This window comes from Typopeltis vanoorti, chromosome 8 (genome assembly GCF_054136105.1).
Source record: "Typopeltis vanoorti isolate ZY-2024b chromosome 8, IOZ_Tvanoo_1.0, whole genome shotgun sequence".
Lineage (NCBI taxonomy): Eukaryota > Metazoa > Arthropoda > Arachnida > Uropygi > Thelyphonidae > Typopeltis > Typopeltis vanoorti.
Window position 1 is genome coordinate 91,122,992 of NC_143556.1, and position 20,376 is coordinate 91,143,367.

The window sequence follows — 20,376 nt, forward strand, 5'->3', positions numbered from 1 at the left end:
TTGAACTGTTTCTGCAAGAGTATAATTGAGTGCAGTGTTCTTGCCACAGTTGTAATTTGTGGTCTGAAAATGTTAGTTTGAAATCCAGTGAAATAATAGTAACTAAAATTATTTATATTGTTCTTCTTGGCGCTGCTTATATCTTATATCTTTAAGTTACTTGTGCCATAATGATGAGAACTGCTTACTTTGCTGAAAATTCATCAAAAAACAGTAAAGTAAAAGACAATTTATCAAATGCAATTCATTGAAAAAGCAATTCACCTAATCATGACTCATACTGTTTAAACAATCTGTTGTTAATGTTCTACCTTGTACATACTGACCTGCCAGGCAGTGAAGATAACCTTATTTTCAGGTTAAAATATCTGGCACATTGAAGTGTTTTTTTTTTTTGTACTTTCATTTTTATTTGTTTTTGTCTACTTATGTGTTCATCGTACATGTTGAATAATTTTGATGGTAATATATCAGAACACAGAAAAATAAGTAAATAATTATTTATTGACTTATTGCTGATAACTGTGGACATCTGCATTAGTGAACATAAAAGATACATTCGGCACTATGGCAATGGCAAGTCGGGCCTAGCAGATTATGCTTTGGATATCCCTGCACACAGGATCAACTGGAAGAAAACAAAAGTACTGCACAGAAGCTTTTACAAGTCAGAGAGACTGTTCTTAGAAGCAACAGAAGCCTTGAAACATACTCCAAATCTTAACAAATATGGCTGTATAAATTTGCCTAAGATTTAGGAGACAGTCATCTTAAGACGTAAGTAGTACCTGCTTTGTCTCTCTCTTTTTTTTTTTTTTTTTTTTTTAACATAGATGGCACCTAATTAGGACTTTAGTCTTTGTGTTGTTGTTGCTACAATTTTTCAAATTAGTCCTATTATTACACCATGTTATTGTAGCCTCACGTACTTCAATAGTCATTAGTGTGTAAACATATGCTCCTTTGTATGGCTCATTTGAATTATTTTTTATAAGTTAAAATTTTTATCTTAAAATTAGAAAAAATGAGCGTGAAACAAAAGACTTTCATATAATGTGAGTTATAAATTATGTGATAAATTATGCAAAACAATATGGAAATAGAGCAGCAGAAAGATACTTTGGTCCACCACCAACAGAAAAAATGCTTCGTGACTGGAGAAAACAAGAGGAACAATTAAAACTGCTATGTAAACACAAGAAAACATTCTGTTTGCACCTAGAAAAATGGCCAGAATTAGAAGTACAAATGAAAAATTGGGTAACAAATCATCGAAACATGGGAATATCTGTTTCTACGAAAATGATCATTTTTGAAGCAAAACGATGGGCAACTGCTAATGGAATTTTAGATTTTACTGAATCACCGTCTTGGTGCTTTATGAAAAGACACTGGTTATGCATGCATACAAAAACCACTCTAGCACAAAAAAATGCTGGCTGACTATGAAGCTAAAATTATAGAATTCCATAGATTTGTCATATCAGCGAGAAGGAAATTTAACTTTGAGCTTAATCAAATCGCGAACATGGATGAAGTGCCTCTAACTTTTGATGTTCCTTCAAATTATAGATTCAAAAGGCACCAAATCAATAGTGATCAAAACAACAGGTCACGAAAAAACTCACTACACTGTTGTTTTAGCTTGTTGCGCGGACGGAACAAAACTACCCCCCCCCATGTTAATCTTCAAGAGAAAAACATTACCGAGAGATGAAATTCCTTGTGGCATTATTATCCAAGTTCAAGATAAAGGCTTGATGGACGAAACAGGAATGAAATTATGGATACAAAAGATATGGGCAAAACGTCCAGGTGTGTTCTTTAAAAAGCCTGCGATGTTAGTGAGGGATCAATTCAAAGCGCATAAAACAGAATCAACCAAGAAGCTTCTAAAAGAAATGAATACAGAATTAGCTATCATTCCTGGAGGCCTTACAAGTCAATTACAATCCTTGGATGGATCTATTAATAAACCATTCAAAAATTTTATGTGGGAAGAGTGGAACAAATGGATGGCAAAGGCAAATCACGATATTACAGCAACAGGTCATATGAAACGTCCAACAATTTCAGACGTATGTACCTGGGTGAAAAATTCATGGGAAGCTGTGAAAGAAGAGACGATTATAAAGTCGTTTAAGAAGTGCGGGATAAGTAATGCGATGGATGGTACCGAAGATGACGCATTTTTTGAAGGGAGTGACAACAATAGTTCAGACGAAAGTAATACGAATGGTGACATTAACGAAACGAGTGATGGTACCGCGAGTGAAGATGAACTGAATATTGCTAATACAAATGATTGTAACAATAAATAAATAAGTAAGAATTTGTAAATATCTTTATATAATAAAATATTTTTTTCTAAAAATCATCTCATAAATTTGGGATGCGTCTTATCGTCCAAAAAATATGGTAATAATCCTCTTCGTCCTTATCATGGATTTTAGGCCAAGTGGCTTGTTCTGGTCTCATGTTGACTAATTATGTATTATGATAACTCTCTGACTTAGCGGAATTTGCAGAAGTTGTTGGTACAAGAAGCTGTCTGCATACAGTTCAGTTTTAGTTCCTACTGGATCACTTATAGCATTTTTGTAAAGCAGTTTTGAAATGGTATTAGCAGTTCTGCTCTGGCTGAATGAAATTTTACAGTTAAGGTATATATTAAAGTTTTAATGTCAGTCTGATTAGTGTTATTGTGACAAAATTTGGTAGAACAAATTTTTATTACGTGTCAGTGACCACTTACATATGTTGCCTGTATCTTGAGTAACAGTTTGCAAGAAAAATTACTTTTTGACAAATTGCCATTCGTTAAATTGGCATTCGATGAATTCTTTATTTGGCAAATTGCTTTTTCGATGAGTTGTTATTCGATTAATGTATTTTAATGAATTTTCATGGAACCAACTGGTTGGCCACTTTCAGTTACTTTAAACTAAGATAGTAAAATTTATGAAGTCTCCACAGTGCTGTTTGTATCCAGACATATTGTGAAAAAGCTATCACAAACAAAATTTATGAGTAATTCTTACAAATTTTGTTTATGTAGCTTTTCACAACATTTATGTGTGTGACCAGTCAGTTTCTTTTGAGTTAGTTGAAAGTTCTTTCAGTTTAGCGTCACAAATTTCAACCCATTCGTCAGTTGTGATTCTTTCCCCTTTCATTTTATTCCATTATACTTCGTCTTGCCAATCTCCGACTTTGATTTGAGGACCCTTTTATGATCTTTATTATTGTAAATAAAACATTCACAGTAGGGATGGAACTCATGTTTACTGACTCGGACTGTTGCTTATGTTGCCCATAGGCAAGCACTATTTTTCTACCTCTAAACAAAAACAAAAAAAGTTTTGTTTGAGAGGCAATTTTGCTGTATTTTTCAACCTCTAAACTTGCTGCTCCTTGACATTACTTTAGTTGCTTAGTAGGTTGCCTTGTTATTAACATGACTGTCACTGTTGTTGACTTAACTAGCAGCATCGAGGAACTCGGTGATGTACTAGAAGTCATTTGACATTCTATGTGTTGACTCATTATTTGGCATTCTATGTCATTTGACATTCTATGTGTTGATTCAACTAGCAGCTCTAAATTGTGATTCACCCACATGCAGCAAGATACCTTCAGTGGCGTACTTACCAATTTTATTAACATATTGCACCAGTAATTGAACTTCGCTAACAGCTTCGGTACAGTGTAACGATTCGTATTTTAATGTTACCTTAGGACCATAAGGTGCACCTCAACTTTCAGTTGATTTTTCTATGTAAAAAGGTGCATCTTATGGTACAAAAAATATGGTATATCACTACACCACTTTGTAATACATTAATAGCTCAGTACAGAATTTTGTAGTGAAAAGTAAAATGCATATATATAAATAAATGCACTTATATGTAAAATAAATGGAAATATAAAAAAGAAAATTTCTCAGAATTTCTTCATTGTTTAACACAAAACATCAGGAATGAAATTTTGTCCTGATGCATTGAATTAAAAATAAAAAATTAAAATATTTTGCAATAAGAGAATGTTTAAATATTCTTTTTAAATTTAGTCTGTGCCAGATGGATACAAAATTTGAACTTTGTTAAGCTATACTCCTAGCAGCATAGGAGCGCTTTGGCAATGGAGCAGTTGCCAAAGAAATCAGTGGCAAGATGATCCAGTATACTAACTCGATTGTATTTCTATTCAACAGTTTTCAGAACTTATAAAGTAATAAAAAATAAAATGTTTCTAATATGAAAAATTTAAAACATTCAGATATACTCTTTCCTTTTGTCACATAGTGAGTTTTAAGGAGATATAATTTCCCAGTGTTTGGCATATCTGGAAAATACTTATACGCTTAAGGCATCAGCAGTATAGTATTTACCGGTATATTGTAATGCTTTTAGCTATGGTAGTCAACAAACAAATAAACCACTAAGTTTTCATTTCTTCTGGGAGATTATTGAGCTCTTGAACAGTATAACTCTTACATTTGGGGTTGAGTGAATACTGATACTCCTTCAATGGTTGACTTGTTTTCACATTTATCGCTAGTTTGATGACAAGCTATTTCTTTTAGGTGAATGAAGTGCAGCGATTAAAAAGTATTTTGTATTGAAAATTTCACAAGTTGTCGTTATGTTTTCCAAAATTAATACTCTTATCACTTTGATCCACATATTCCACATAATTACTTTGATCCACATAATCAAAGTGATTAAAATTGCATTTTAATCACTTTGATTAAAATGCAATTATAACATTCTTAAATATTCTGTTATCGTCAACAGCTTTTGGTATAATTTTATTCGTTGCAAATGTCTTTTGTTTTATACCTTTAAATAGATAATAATAAACATAACCAATTTTTTATATACTATCTGATACCTAATTGAAGCCCCCATAGCTCAATCAGTATAGACGAAACCCTTTGGTCAGAAAGACCTGGGTTCGATTCCTGTCAGTGATGTGAGGAACCTTTATCTGGTCTCTTTTGATATCAAAAAGGTGAGTTAGCTGGTTTCATACGGAGGTAGGGAGTTTTTTCACCTGAAATCTCAGGTTTTACCGTCCCCAAGAACAGGAAAATCCACACCACGAACACACATGAATTACACTCATGAATACGTCCCAGCCATATTCCGGTCCAATGCCCAGGGAAAACAAAGGTGAACTACCAGGTAAAAAATCTCACCAGGAATACTTTGTGGGCAAGCCTACAAAGTCACCTATGGTCGGAAATGACTGAAAGGTTAAACCAGACCAGACAAGATACCCAACTTTGTTACCCAATAATAAGACCACAGGAGTGGCTGCTAGAAATCCAAGTTTTATACATATATATATATATATTGACATATAGCTGTGAAACATGAACACTAAAGGAAATTCAGAAATTAAGAACAACACAATTTAGTATGGAAGGAAGTATGCTTGGTATCACAAGACTGGATCACAAAAGGAATATGTGGATAAGAAACCAAACCAAAGTTTCTGACATCATGAGTGAAATATCAGAAGTGGCAATGGGCTGGGCATATTGCTCGAAGACAAAATCAACGATGGACAAAAGAAGTACTGGATTGGATTCCACGATAGGAAAAACGACCATGACACTGACCTTGATCATGATGGAACTGATGATATTATCAGATTTGCAGGAGTGACATGGAAAAGGAGAGCCATGGAGAGACAGTTTTGGAGTAATCTTGGAAAGGCCTTCATCCAGCAGTGGATCAACAACGGCTGATAATAATGTGTGTGGAGCAACGTCTCAGTGTGCAATGCTCTAACATATGTTCACAGGATTACATCAAGATCCAGGTTGCACAAAGTAAAAATATGAGCGACTGTTATTGTGCCTTAGAGGAACCTATCGACAGTGCGCTACCATACCGGACTGTTGCAAGATGGGTCAGTGCATTTTGTGTGGGGGAGAGATAAGCTGGATGATAATCGCTGTGCAGGACAACCCGCCTTGAGCTTGTTCGAAGACGCCTCACGGTTGATGGACTATACACCAGTTGGCCAGGAAACTGGAATAAACCAAAGTGTTTGGCGCATCCTGAAAGAGAGGCTCATTATGAGCAAATTTCAGCTCATTTGCTTCCACATCACTTGACTGAGATGCAAAATTTGCTTCCACATCACTTGACTGAGATGCAAAAATGGCACAGGTACGCAGCTGCTGGCCTCCAGCAGCTGCATACTGGAAGGGGGTGCATTCCAGAATCGTATTGTACCCATTGATGAAACTTGGGCCAGGACTTATGAGCCTGAACTGAAGAGACAATCCAAGGAACCCAGCAGAGTTAAAGTCATGCTGATAGTCACTTACGATGTTCAAGGTATCATTCGTCATGCTGTGCCCCGAGGGCAAACTGTTAGCGTACAGTACAGAGTGTTTCAAAAAGAATATCCCTATTTGAAAATTGTATATCTCTGCAACCACAAACTACAAATGAATGCGACTTGTATCATGTGAACGGCCTGGGCCCAGAGTTTAATATGACGACCGCTAGATGTCGTCACTACTAGTTCCCAAATAGCTGCTATGCTTAGTTAATGAGAAGATGACATCTAGTCAACAGAAAGCGTTCTATGTATTAAATATAATTATTTGAAATTGGGTTATTCTTGTTGAAACACCCTGTACTATCAATGATTTCTGGAGCACCATTTGCTGCTGGCTTTAACAACCACATTCTTTCATGGGTTCTCCATTGTGCTTGTTGCATGACAATACACAAAGTCTTTTGTCGCAATTGGTGATAGAGATATGTGGCAATGGGAAGTACTGGAACATCCTCCATATTCACCAGATATCTTTGCAACTTTGACTTCTTCCCCAAAATGAAAGAACCTCAGAGGTCTGCTGTTTTGTGATGTGGAAGAGGTTTTTTGAGCAGCAGCAGGTTACACTATCAGTGATATCAACAAGAAACACTGCTAATGGTATGCAGTGGCTCCCACAAATTTGGAAACAGGTGCAGAACATGGCAGATTACACCGAAGTAATGTAACTGTATAGACATGTTTGTGCACATGTTGGCAGTTTATTTATATCCCTCGTAACTTGCTATGAACAGATTTTTGGAAAGCTTTTACAAAATCTTTTTGCAGCCTCAAAATCCGATAACTGCTTCTCTACTCAAATTACTGTTCTACTTATTTCATGATGCTACTTAAATCTGTAAACATGTTCGTTTTCTCATGGAAGTATTTTGCCTTTATTCTACTTAGTCTACTGGCACGGGAATCTCCCTTTCTAATTCCTTCTAATACCATTTCCCACACCACTTCATCAACGATCTGTGTGCTTGGTTTTGACAGTGTTTGACAGTTTTCCGGCCTTGTTGGCCGAGTGGTTAGCATATCTGCTCTCCAGCTACAAGGCTGCAGGTTCAAATCCCACCATGGGCATGGATGTTTGTGATTGTCTGTGAAAATACTAGTGGTGGTGGTGGGCGGCAGATGGCATTGGTGTAAATGAGGAAGGTAGTTGAGGTGGATGGATGGATTGGTGGAGATGGAGAGTTGTAGAGTAAGAGCCCTCTCTCAAATGAGTCTTGGGACTCCCTGGAGGTATTAAGTAATAATATTTCAGATGTGCTAGTTGTGCAGTGCACACCCAAGGAATAGCAATATCACCGATATTATATTTTTGTATTTATTCCTGTTAAAGACTCCCCTAACTGTCCCATGGCCTCCGGTGATTCCTAAAATTAAATACAATATATTAATGCTTCATAAAGAGGACACTTTTCGACGCATAAACATTGCTTCACATTCGCATTAATAGCCCAGGTGTGCGGTCACAAACTTGAGCCCTCTAAACATACATGCAGATGATGGAGTGCAATGGCTTTAAATGACCCAGAGGAGGCAGGGCGTGTGCTGAGACAACAACATCCAGAAGTCGTTAGTGGTTGTGATTGGTTAGTGCATGAAATAATCCAATTGAACATTGTCATCAGTTGCTGTTTTTTGTTTTCTGAGTTTTATCAGTTCTACATGCATGAAGTGTGTGAACTGACATGTTTATGACACTGATACAGACAAGTTTTTAACCACCTTACCGGCCGTTGTGGATCAAATACGCATCCGCATACGCTTCGTATCCATCATATATTTCATTGTTATAACAATGGTATTACAATTTTAATAAGCACTTCACATCCATGATAAAGTGAACGTCTATAGACGTCTTGGCCGGTAGCGTGGTTAATGTATATTTATAATTTCTATAAATAATTTTTAACTTTTTCGCTCATGTTTACAATGGGAAACAGTGTTGACAATGTACTGAATGTCCCGTTTTCTGCCAGAGCTTTCACGGATCGTATGATTATAGTCTAATGAGGCTGTACTTGTGCATAATAAGTAAATAAGTAAAACAAGTTATTTCAGCCTTTCTTTGTTCAATCCAGAAAAAGTATTATATGGCTGTATTTAAAAATCGTATGAAAATTCAAATTATCCATGTTTAACTCTCGTATTTCCAAATGATGATCTAATCTCATCATTAAGCATAAACCCATTGTGCTTCTCACATAAATAGCTCGCTTGAAGCATAGCTACTGTTCATTTCACCTTTATGCTTTCCATATTTAATATTATATTAATTGATAAATTCAAGTATTCAAATTTATCCTACAATTAACATCCCTACTAGTGAGGTGGATGAAATAGTGAGACCGAATTACACTTCTTATCGAAGTTATTCAATAGGTGTTACTGAATCATATCCAGATTTAGAATCGGACCAATTAAGATGAGCACTAATGCACTATGCACTCTTAAAACTTTCATACATCAATAAAAATGCAAACATACGGTCAAATTGACAAGTATTTTGTAGCACAGGTTGGATAAACCACACGACAGCATACCCAACCTAAATGGGCACACGACACCCACTGATATATATATGTATACCTGTCATTTTTTAGGGAAAGACAATGCACACTGTTATATTAATTAAAAACTTTAATTAATACTTCCTATATTTCGGTAATGTTGCATTACCGAAATATATGGAAGCATTAATTAAAGTTAACATAAAATTAACGATATGTGCACACAGGCACTAACACTGAACAAATATGGCTGAAGACAGCAACTGAAGTCGATCCTAGAGTCCTAAAAGGTGCCACCTAGTTGACTAAATTGGGTGGTAGTCTTGGCTGTTGGGCTAATGTTTTAAGAATGCAAGATTCCCATATTTGGTGCAGTCTCATGCATCCAAATTTGTTGAGGTTTGGGGAGTTTTTTTTTTTTTTTTTTTTTTTTTTTTTAGAGTTGAGGCTGATTCCAGGAACAATCTCTCATATTTTTACTTGCTACAGTGTAGTAAGGTAGCTTTCTTCCAGGTATTTTGTGGTGGGTGTCCAAAGCATGGTCAGAGAGTCCTGAGTGACTGTATTGGTGGAAACAGATAATCCTTATGTTCAGATATCCTGATATTAGCTGTTCTGCCTGTTTGGCCATAGTAAGACAGTTTGCAAGTAAAAGCGACCTAGTATACTCCAGGTAGGTCTAGGGGAAAGCAGATAAGAGATGCCAATTTTTTTATATGGTTTATAACAAGTTGTCAAGTCATATTTTTTTAGGATTTTTGTTAACTTTTCAGAAGTACCCCAGATATAAGGAATGGTGATAGATTTAGAATAGTCCCTGTTATGGAGGGGGGGGGGGATTGAGGTTAATTGGATTTAATATTTTTGGGATTTTATGAAGGTTGTAGCCATTGGGTACAAAAGTGTTAAGAATATGGTTACGTTCAGTGTTAAGGGCATTGTTATCTGAACTAATTAATTTTGCTCTGTTATATAGGGTTTTTATAATCCCATATTGTTGGGAGGGTGTGGATGATTGCTGGTGAATGTATCTACCTGTATGTGTAGGTTTTCTGTAAACAGAGAAAGCCAGGGATCCATCAGTCTGGCATATAATCAGAGTGTCTAGGAAAGGGAGATTGTTATTGTTTTCTTTTTCCAAGGTAAACTGGATCCTTGGGTGTTGATTGTTTAAGTGTAATAAGAAATTGTGGAGTGTGTCCAAGCCATGCGGCCAAATAGCGAACACATCATCTCATAGCGTAGCTAAACAGTAGGTTTAAGTGGAGCAGAGTTTAAGGCTTTTTCTTCAAAGGTCTCCATAAAGAAGTTGTCCAGAGGTGGATAACCCATAGCTGTTCCCTCTATTTGTTTATAGAATTTTCCCTGCCAAACGAAATAGCCTGAGATATTAGGAGGAAATTTGGCTTGGATGAGGTCCAAAGTATCTCTGAGTGGGACATTGGTGAATAAGGAGGAGACATCAAAACTGATCATTATATCAGTGTGTTGGAGTGAGAGGTTTTCTACACTGGCTTTAAAGTGGGCTGAATTTGTTTTATGTGAAGGTGTGTTGCCAGTATGTTGTGTGAGCACTCTGGCTAAATGCTTGGCTATTTGTATGTGGAGGAATCAATGCCATCCACAATGGGACGTAATGGCACATTCTGTTTATGGATTTTTGGAAGTCCATATATTCTGGGGGGGGGGTCTAAAGTTAAAAGGTTTTAGTTTGTTAGGCAAAGAAGTAACCTTCTTAAGGAGCCTATGGAGTGTTCTGATTTGGGAGTTGGTAGAATCATATTCTATAGAGAGGTAAGTAGACCGATCTAATAGTAAAGAGGAAAGCTTCCTCAAGTAAGCTTTTGACTACACAAGTAAGCTTTCATATGTCAATCTCCCTTTCGCAGACACTCTGATTACAAGCCAGCCTGAGGGATCCCTGGCTTTCTCTGTTTACAGAAAACCTACACATACAGGTAGATACATTCACCAGCAAACCCCCCCCCAACAATATGAGATTATAAAAATCCTATATAACAAGGCAAAATTAATCAGTTCAGATAACAATGCCCTTAACACTGAACTTAACCATATTCTTAACACCTATGTAGGCAATCGCTATAACCCCCATAAAATCCAAAAAATACTAAAACCAATTAACCTCAATCCCCCCCCCCCCCCATCCATAACAGGAGACTACTCTAAATCTATCACCATTTCTTCAGGGTACTTCTGAAAAGCTAACAAAAATCCTAAAAAAAATATGACTTGACAACTTGTTATAAACCATATAAAAAAAGTGGCATCTCTTATCTGCTCCCTCAAGGACCAGCCACTTCCTCTAGATCTACCTGGAGTATACCAGGTCCCTTGAAGTTGCACACTGTCTTACTATGACCAAACAGGCAGAACAGATAATATCAGGATTTCTGAACATAAGGATTATATCCGTTTCCACCAATACAGCCACTCAGGACTTGCTGACCATGCTTTGGACACCTGCCACAAAATACTCTGGTAGAAAACTACCTTACTATACTGCAGCAAGTATAAATATGAGAGATTATTCCTGAAATCAGCCTCAGCTCTAAAAATCGCCCCAAATCTCAACAAATTTGGATGCATGAGACTGCCCCAAATATGGGAATCTTGCATTCTTAAAACATTAGTCCAACAGCCAAGACTACTACCCAATTTAGCCAACTAGGTGGCACCTTTTAAGACTCTAGGACAGACTTCAGTTATTGTCTTCAGCCATATTTGTTCAGTATTAGTGCCTGCATGCACATATCATTAATTTTATGTTCCCTGAAGATGGTAATGTAACATTACTGAAATATAGGAAGTATTAATTAAAGTTTTTAAATTAATATAACAGTATACGTTGTCTTATCGTAAAAACTGACAGTTATGTATCACCAACGTATAAGTTTATCTACAAGAATTCTATGTATGTATGAGTGCGTGTATAGAATTTAGATTTTTTGTTGGATGTTTAATATCATCTGTTTTCTTGCTTTCTTGGTATATGATAAATACGAGTCAGATGCCATTCCACTGTTACTTTCAATAAAAGCAAAAATTAAGGAAAATAGACTGTTGCAAAGAAATTTTGATCTCATATATAAGGCATCACACACACACACACACACACACACACACACACACACACACACACACACACACACACACACACAAGTAGACTAACCAGTATACTGGTATACTAACAAGTGCCTTGAGATATGTGAATGTGTCATATGAAAATATACTAACTTCTGTCTAGTTTCTTAGAACATACAATGGTTATATGAAATGTCCAATGGGTCCATCACATGTCTAATCAATAATCATAATCTCCAAAGTGCCTCACATACATGAGCCACTTCACAATATTTCAAGGATAGAAATGTTCTGCTTCACATTTTATTAATTTCATTAACTTTAAAATTTGAAATGCATTTAACAAAAAATTTCATATTTGTGAAAATAAAATAAATTACACCTATTAATTATATGAAGAGCCAAAGGCTTCAATTCGGTGACATGAACTTACTTATTTAAGTTAAGGGATATTACATCCCATATTGTATTCGGCTGTGAAACAATATGGGATGTAATATCCCTTAACTTAAATAAATTACACCTATTTTGAAATATGAGATCAATCTTAGCAATACATTTCTTATTACTGGTAGTATTTGCTATCTTTTATTCTTCCAATCAGTGCACAATACACGAGGTATTTTTATTCAGGTTCTTTCATTTTTATGAAAATATTGCAGAAATTTTTCATGCTATTTTCAAATGCTTGCAAGAAAATAATTACGTTAAATATGTGACTTTCAAATAACATTGATTGAAACATATGTCTAAGTCTAGTATAATTTGTCATTACCCTTACAATTAGATACTTTGTTATTTAGATATGACTTGGAGTAGGAAAGGAAAAAGGTTTAACTTTAGATGCAAAGTGTGCTGAAAACATTTTTAACAATTGGCTCACTAAAATAAAAATAAAAAATTTGAATGCAGCACATTCTCCCTTTGTGAGAATGGCATTTGACGCCCTCTAGTTCATCAGGAGCCTCCAATTGCATCACAATGCCAAGATGCCGGACATTCAATTACTACCACAAACAACAACCCCAGCCAACTAATGTGTCAAGCTGCCAACTAAAACCCTGGAGACTTCTGAAAATATAGAAGACCAAATCCATCATTCCAGACACAACACCAGCAATAGCAAAAAGCTCACAAGGAGCAGCCGTGAGCCTCCCCCACTCACAGTTGTAAACACATATGAATGGATCAAGAGTCAAGGACTCAGTCCATTCACCAAAGAAGTTAACCATCCGTTAGCCAATGTGAGTTGAATGCCATTCCAGTTTAATCACTGGCTCCCAAAAATTTTGAAAATTCAACAACCCACTGGTATGAGCAAGCTCCAGCACACTAATGGATAAAGGCTTTGCAAAACATGAACAGGGAGACCATTTCAAATCTATTTATTGTAAATACATTTTACCTCAATGTACAGAAGCTTGTTAAGAGAGAGAGAGAAAAGGAGAGTGCATACTTCAAAGATCCTGAGAGAACCAGTTAATTATTATTAACACGATTCTCGTGGAGATAAAGACTCATTGAGTGACGAGTTTTTACAACAAACCTCCTGGTCACCTTAAATCTAGTAGATTCATACTCACCATATACTTTTTGATACCTATTCCTACCACCAACTTATCCAAGTAAATAGTCTATATTCTGATCCCATATTCTCCAGTTTATGCAACAGCCTTTTAAGTATCCTATCAAATGCCTTATCCAAATTATCCCACTTATTGAATGACAATTCCAATTAGACTTTTGAATAAGAATCAGAATCACACCGGACACGAGTATTCAAGCATGATAACTAAATATCAGTGAAGTGCAAGCTCCCTTCAGATATATTAGTAAGAAAATATGTCAGAATTTGTGAACTTCTAAAGTTCGTTGTCCTACTCCTTAGTGTCCACAAATTCATCAACACATCTATTGTAAATCTATTCAGACTAATTCCATTTATACATCACCTACTCCAAGTAATATAATAAATATGAAGTTCTTGTACTTATTCAACGCAATCTTGTGTGCAACTTCTAGGAATGTCCGAAGTTCTTGTCACTTCCCCTAGTTTTACGATTCGAAAAATTTCTCCTATCCTCATTGTAAATACCTCTCAACAGCTTAAGCATTGCAAACATATCCTTTGCATTCATAGATCTAACTACACAGGAAAATAACACATCAATATCAGTGGGTTTTCAGGAAATTAAACTGATATTATTAGTGATATATTCAGTTATGAAACAGTCATTTTAGGACAATATGATAGATTTTATAAGTTGATTATTAATTAACTTAAGGAATTCACAACGTACACTAGAATATAAATTAAATTAAACTTTAATATATATTTCCAATATGTCGGCAACGTCACGTTGCCATCTTTAAAGGAACTTAAAATAAAGATACGTGTACGCAGACACTATACACGGTAAATGAAGATGAAGCAGGAAGCTATTGTTTCTCCTAAAAATCCTGGTGGTGCCCCCTAGTGGGGGTATGTAGGTATTCTTGGTCATTGGGCTGAAGGTCACCTGATGCACGTCTCGCAAATTTGGGACAGTCTCGTGCAACCAAATTTGTTGAGGTTTGGAATGTTTCTTAGGGCTGAGGCTGATTCCATGAAAAGTCTTTCAAATTTGAACTTGTTACGGTGTATTATTGTGGCTTTCTTACATCATATTCTGTGGTGTGTATCAGAGCATGGTCTGCAAGACCACAGTGGCTATACTGGTAAAAACAGATGTAGTCCTTGTGTTCTGAAATTCTGATATTCGCTGTACTGCCTGTTTGGCCAAAGTAGGACAGCCTACAGCTGCAAGGGACCCTGTCTAGGGGAAGTGGTTGGTCTTTAGTGGAGCGGATAAGGGATGCCAATTTTCTATATAGTCTGTAACAAGAGGTCAAGTCATGTTTTTTTAAGATTTTGGTAATTTTTTCTGAGGTGCCTCGGATGTAGGGAATGGTGATGGATTTAGAGTAATCCTTGTTGTAAAGGGGGGGCAGGGTTGTGGTTTACTGGGTTCAATATTTTTTGGATTTTTTTTTTTTTTTTTGGGAGGGGGTAGCCATTGGCTGAGAAAGTGTTGAGGATGTGATTTAGTTCAGTGGTTAGGGCATTGTCATTTGAACAGATTAGTTTAGCCCTGTTGTGTAGTGTCTTAATAACTCCATATTGTTGTGAAAGGGAGGTGACGGGATTGTTGGTGAATGTATCTGCCAGTATGGGTGGGTTTTCTATAAACTGAGAAAACCAAGGTTCAATAAGCTGGTGGGTGACTAGTGTGTCTAGGAAAGGGAGGCTGTTGTTATCCTCTTTTACCAGGGTGAACCTGATTCTGGGGTGTTGGTTGTTTAAGTGTGTTAGTAAGGAGAGGAGTGTATCCATGCCATGTGGCCAAATAGTGAATACATCATCAATGTAGCAAAGCCATATGGTTGGTTTTTGTGGGGCAGAGTTTAAGGCTTTCTCTTCAAAAGTCTCCATAAAGAAGTTCGCCAAGGGTGGGGAGAGTGGTGAACCCATGGCTGTCCCCTCTATTTGTTTGTAGAATTTTCCCTGCCAAACGAAATAGCCTCAGTTCATTGTGAACTGAAATAGGGCTGAGATATCGGGAAGAAATTTAGCTTGGATTAGCACTAAGGTTTCCTTGAGTGGGACATTTGTGAATAAGGAGGAGACGTCAAAACTGACCATTATGTTGGAGTGTAAGGTTTTCTATGCTGGCTTTGAAGTGGGCTGAGTTTTTTGTGTGTGATGTAGCCCGATCTAATAATAGAGCATTAAGCTTACCTGTGTAGTCCATTGGTTGAGTACTACGGAGGCGTTTCCCTTATCCGCTTTAGTGATTACTACTTCTTTGTTTTTCTTCATTTCCTGCAGAGCTTTTTATTCACTATTGGATATGTTGGTTTTTGGTGGTCTTGCTTTGTTGAGAACACTAGCTACATCCAGTCTAATATTGTTGGCGATGTGGTTTAGAAGGTGGCGGATCCCACGTTCAATCGAGATCATTATATCCTCGGCCGGTATTTTTCTGGGAGCAATGCTGAAGTTGTGGCCAAATGAAAGAGCTGCAGCCTTCAACATAACTGAAGAAAGGTCGACTACAGTGATGGTTGAAAGTTTTGGTTCGGAGGATGAGTTCGTTTTTAATTTCTCAAATTTTTTGATATGTCGACCCCGTATTTTCTCAAATTCTTTATCTGCCGCAGTGCACAAGACGTCATATAAAATTGACCAAAGCTCATGATTTAATGTGTTGGAAAGCTCTTCAAGTTCCCGAATGGCTTTGTTATATATGGACTCCCAAAAATACATAAAGAAAATGTGCCATTACGTCCCATAGTGGATGGCATTGATTCCCCCACATACAAATTAGCTAAACATTTGACCAAAGCGCTCACACACTATACTGGCAACACACCATCACACAAAAAACTCAGCCCACTTCAAAAGCCAGCATAGAAAACCTTCACTCCAACATACCGACATAATGGTCAGTTTTGACGTCTCCTCCTTATTCACAAATGTCCCACTGGAGGAAATCTTAGAGCTAATCCAAGCTAAATTTCCTCCCGATATCTCAGCCCTTTTTGAGTTCACAATGAACTCAGGCTATTTCGTTTCGCATGGAAAATTCTACAAACAAATAGAGGGGACAGTCATGGGTTCACCACTCTCCCCACCCTTGGCCAACTTCTTTATGGAGACCTTTGAAGAGAAAGCCTTAAACTCTGACCCACAAAAACCAACCATATGGCTTCGCTACATTGATGATGTGTTCACTATTTGGCCACATGGCACGGATACACTCCTCTCCTTACTAACACACTTAAACAATCAACACCCCAGAATCAAGTTCACCCTGGTAAAAGAGGATAACAACAGCCTCCCTTTCCTAGACACACTAGTCACCCACCAGCTTATGGAAGCTTGGTTTTCTCAGTTTATAGAAAACCCACCCATAGTGGCAGATACATTCACCAACAATCCCACCATCTCCCTTTCACAACAATATGGAGTTAAGACACTACACAACAGGGCTAAACTAATCTGTTCAAATGACAATGCCCTAACCACTGAACTAAATCACATCCTCAACACTTTCTCAGCCAATGGCTACCCCCTCCCAAAAAAAAAAAAAAAATCCATAAAAATATTGAAACCAGTAAACCACAACCCTTCCCCCCTTCACAACAAGGATTACTCTAAATCCATCACCATTCCCTACATCCGAGGCACCTCGGAAAAAATTACCAAAATCTTAAAAAAACATGACTTGACGTCTTGTTACAGACCATATAGAAAATTGGCATCCCTTATCCACTCCACTAAAGACCAACCACTTCCCCTAGACCTACCTAGTATATACCAGGTCCCTTGCAGCCGTAGGCTGTCCTACTTTGGCCAAACAGGCAGTACAGCGAATATCAGAATTTCAGAACACAAGGACTACATCTGTTTTTACCAGTATAGCCACTGTGGTCTTGCAGACCATGCTCTGATACACGCCACAGAATATGGTGTAAGAAAGCCACAATAATACACTGTAACAAGTTCAAATTTGAAAGACTTTTCATGGAATCAGCCTCAGCCCTAAGAAACATTCCAAACCTCAACAAATTTGGTTGCATGAGACTGTCCCAAATTTGGGAGACGTACATCAGGAGACCTTCAGCCCAACGACCAAGAATACCTACATACCCCCACTAGGGGGCACCATCAGAATTTTTAGGAGAAACAATAGCTTCCTGCTTCATCCTCATTTACTGTGTATAGCGTCTGCATGCTCGTGTCTTTATTTCAAGTTTCTTTGAAGATGGCAACATGATGTTGCCGAAATATTGGAAATATATATTAAAGTTTAATTTATTTTCTAGTGTACATTGTGAATTCCTTAAGTTAATTAATAATCATGTATAATCAACATATAAGCCTTTCTACGAAATTTACAAGTTGACTATGCTGTATGCATGAGTAACTAGTAATAAGGAAACATTTATTATACAATTTCTTGGCTTGTGACATTTTTCATTGTTCTTTTAAAAAGTGCCGTAATTCTAAATGTGTCATCCTCACCCAAAATATGATAGATCATATAGATTCATTCAAGTGCCAACATTCTGGAGCAATCTGCAGTCATTTCAGATGAATTGAAAAAATGACACCTCTATTTTCTAGTGACTACTGTAAATAACTTGTATGGTTATGATTAATTTAGGGTACCCAGTGGCATGCTTTTAAGCAAAGTATCTAAAATCAGTAAATGAAGTGTTGTTTTTTCCTATTGGTTGCGATATGAGATTATACAAATTAAGATATTTTAGAGATGAAGTGCACATCGATAGTAGCAGTGTTTGGTTACTGCCTCTTGGCAAATTCGTAGCTATGCGCCTTCTTCTTGTGTGACAATTTTCATAAAATATCATATCACCAGCCCAACCATAGTGTTTCTACCTCTGCGTATCGATATATCTCTTAGTCTTCATAGGAAAATGTTTCTATTAGAACAGTCAAAATTTCTGATGGTATTACATATGATATAACACAAGTTAGTGAAATTTGGAAAAAGTATGAACATGATTTGTGTTCTAAAATAGATAAAATTGTGTCTTAAAATAGACAAGTTCTTAAAACTTGTCTATTTTAAGACAAGTTGTGTCTTAAAATAAAGACACAACTTTCGCCTACACTTACTTGATTTAACAAGTATACACACAGTTAAACTGTTTACTACATATTAATAACATTATTGTTAAACTAGCACTTTTTGTAAAAAATATCAGCAAAGAACATTGCTCAAGTCAGCATGATGGATTGGATACACCCATTCATCAACCCATCTATGGTAAATCTATTCACAATCTCATTCTATTTGCTGCAGTGAATGAATAACCAGTTTGAAGGAAGTTTGGTTTTTCAATCTGAAGATTAAAATTTATAGTAGAATTTGAGAATTCCACTATAAAAGTAGAATACTCAAAAAAAAAAAGTGTGTTTATACTGAGAACTTGGGAAGAAAAGAGAGAGAGAGAGAGAGAAAAGAAAACTACAACTAACTGCTTGACACATAAAGTGAACAAGAAGTCGGGCAGCTCTTACCGTGGCAACTGCTAATATTCCTGAAATTCAATGACCATAAAATTATCATTTAGTTACTTTTAAAATTATCAGATATCTTTTATTATTTTCTCCTCTAACTCTTTTAGAAGCTAACAAAGTAGTTGAGTGAAATTTTATGGGTATTTTGCATTTTGAGTTGCACTCAACTTTAAAATTTGTATCGTATTTAAAAAAATAAAAATATTAATTTTTATTTTGGATGGGAGAGGAGTTATTATTCTTGATTTGACTGAAAAGAAGTTTGTTAATAAACAGTTCAGGAAAATAATGGCTTTCATTAGAAACTGACTTGTATATTTATATTCATGTGAAACTACCATTTTTGCTTACAGTTTGTTCTGATAAATATCTCTCCTTCTTCGAAAATCTTCTAACAGCTAACTTCTTTTGTTTGCTTGTAAGAAAATCATTATGCTGAAAATGTTATGTACTAGTCTTTTTTTTTTTTTTAATGTACTAGTATTTATGTACTAGTCTTTTTCTTTCTTTTTTTTTTTTTTTGATGTAACCAGGAAACTACAGTGATTATATTTTAATTTAACAATAACGCAACAAGCATTTATCAGCCCCAAGACTAGTGGTTCCCGGCAGCGCATGAAGTGTTCCTTCAAGTTATTATATTCTTCCTATTATTATTATTACAGTAATAACCCCACCCCTACAAAGCTTTGCTTTATGACGATCCGCTTATACAACTCTTTTCAATTGTGACTACTATTGTTGCTCACATGAACGTTTTAGCAACAAGATGTTTCCATGAATCAATCGATGAACAGTTTTTGTGATTGTTTACTACATTCATTGCTCGCTATCACTTTGTGTTCTGGTGTTTATGAACTGTTTATAACTATTGTTTTATTTTATTATTGTTAATGGTATATACAATTCAAAATGAGGGTATATAATCTTAGCAAATACTAAGATTAAAATTATCAAATTAAATTAGTTATTACAATAGTAAATACTACAGTTCTGAAAGAGTGACAATCTCATTGATGAAATCGTAAAACTTAATGTTGTGGGTTAATGACAAAAGTGGGCATGTTCCCTTAAGCGAAGCCATTTGGAATAACTTAAGTTTGTGAAAATTATTAATTTTTCTTTTGCATAACTGATGCAAACGAATGCTTTATTTACGTCATTTACGCATATATATGACTGCTTAAAATGTTTTTTTAACCGTTACATGCATCTTATAAGTGATAAAGAAGGCTGTGATTTGTAATACTATATGACAAAATTCGCTATACAACATGGCAGTCTGGAACATAACATGTCGTATGACCGGGGTATACCTGT

The 20,376-nt window shown here is 36.2% G+C and overlaps 1 protein-coding gene across 1 annotated transcript in view; it reads right to left on the reverse strand.

Annotated features, from left to right (window-relative positions):
• The window catches only part of LOC150104188 (uncharacterized), a 220,812-nt gene that overhangs the window by 85,041 nt on the left and 115,395 nt on the right, over positions 1 to 20,376 (reverse strand). The window contains exon 5 of the mRNA XM_090396422.1: positions 6,053 to 6,214. Within this exon, the coding sequence (XP_090252548.1) occupies positions 6,053 to 6,214 (162 nt within the window). The remainder of the gene's footprint in view (positions 1 to 6,052; positions 6,215 to 20,376) is intronic.